Here is a 476-nt window from a genome sequence, read left to right on the forward strand (position 1 = left end):
TGATGGAGACGCCCGGGAGGTTCCCGCTGCACGTGGGGAGCGGGGACGGGGTGCTCAGCACGGCCGGGCGGGTGGACAGGGAGCAGCTGTGCCGGCACAGCAGTCCCTGCTGGGTCTGGTTTGACGTGCTGACCGCCCGAAACCTGGCTCTGATTCACGTGGAGGTTCAAGTGCTGGACATCAATGACAACGCGCCGTGGTTCCCCACCCCTGAGTTGGAGCTGGAGATATCGGAGAGCGCATCCCTGCGGACACGGATCCCACTGGACCGAGCCCTGGACGCCGACGCTGGCCCCAACGCCCGCTGCTCCTACGCCCTCTCCCCCAGTGAGCACTTTGCTCTGGAGGTCATCTCCGGCTCCGATGGGACGAGGCACGCGGAGCTCGTCGTGGTTAAAGAAGTGGACCGGGAGCTGCACTCCTCCTTCAATATCGTCCTGACGGCCACTGATCATGGGGAGGCACCAAAATCAGGT

The 476-nt window shown here is 64.5% G+C and overlaps 1 protein-coding gene across 1 annotated transcript in view; it reads left to right on the forward strand.

The window, feature by feature from the left end:
- The window catches only part of PCDH12 (protocadherin 12), a gene marked incomplete at its 3' end in the record, with an annotated part of 4,930 nt that overhangs the window by 362 nt on the left and 4,092 nt on the right, over window positions 1-476 (forward strand). The window contains exon 2 of the mRNA XM_010136076.1: window positions 1-461. Coding sequence (XP_010134378.1) covers window positions 1-461 — 461 coding nt within the window. The remainder of the gene's footprint in view (window positions 462-476) is intronic.

This window comes from Buceros rhinoceros, unplaced genomic scaffold, assembly GCF_000710305.1.
Source record: "Buceros rhinoceros silvestris isolate BGI_N320 unplaced genomic scaffold, ASM71030v1 scaffold30625, whole genome shotgun sequence".
NCBI classification, from domain to species: domain Eukaryota; kingdom Metazoa; phylum Chordata; class Aves; order Bucerotiformes; family Bucerotidae; genus Buceros; species Buceros rhinoceros.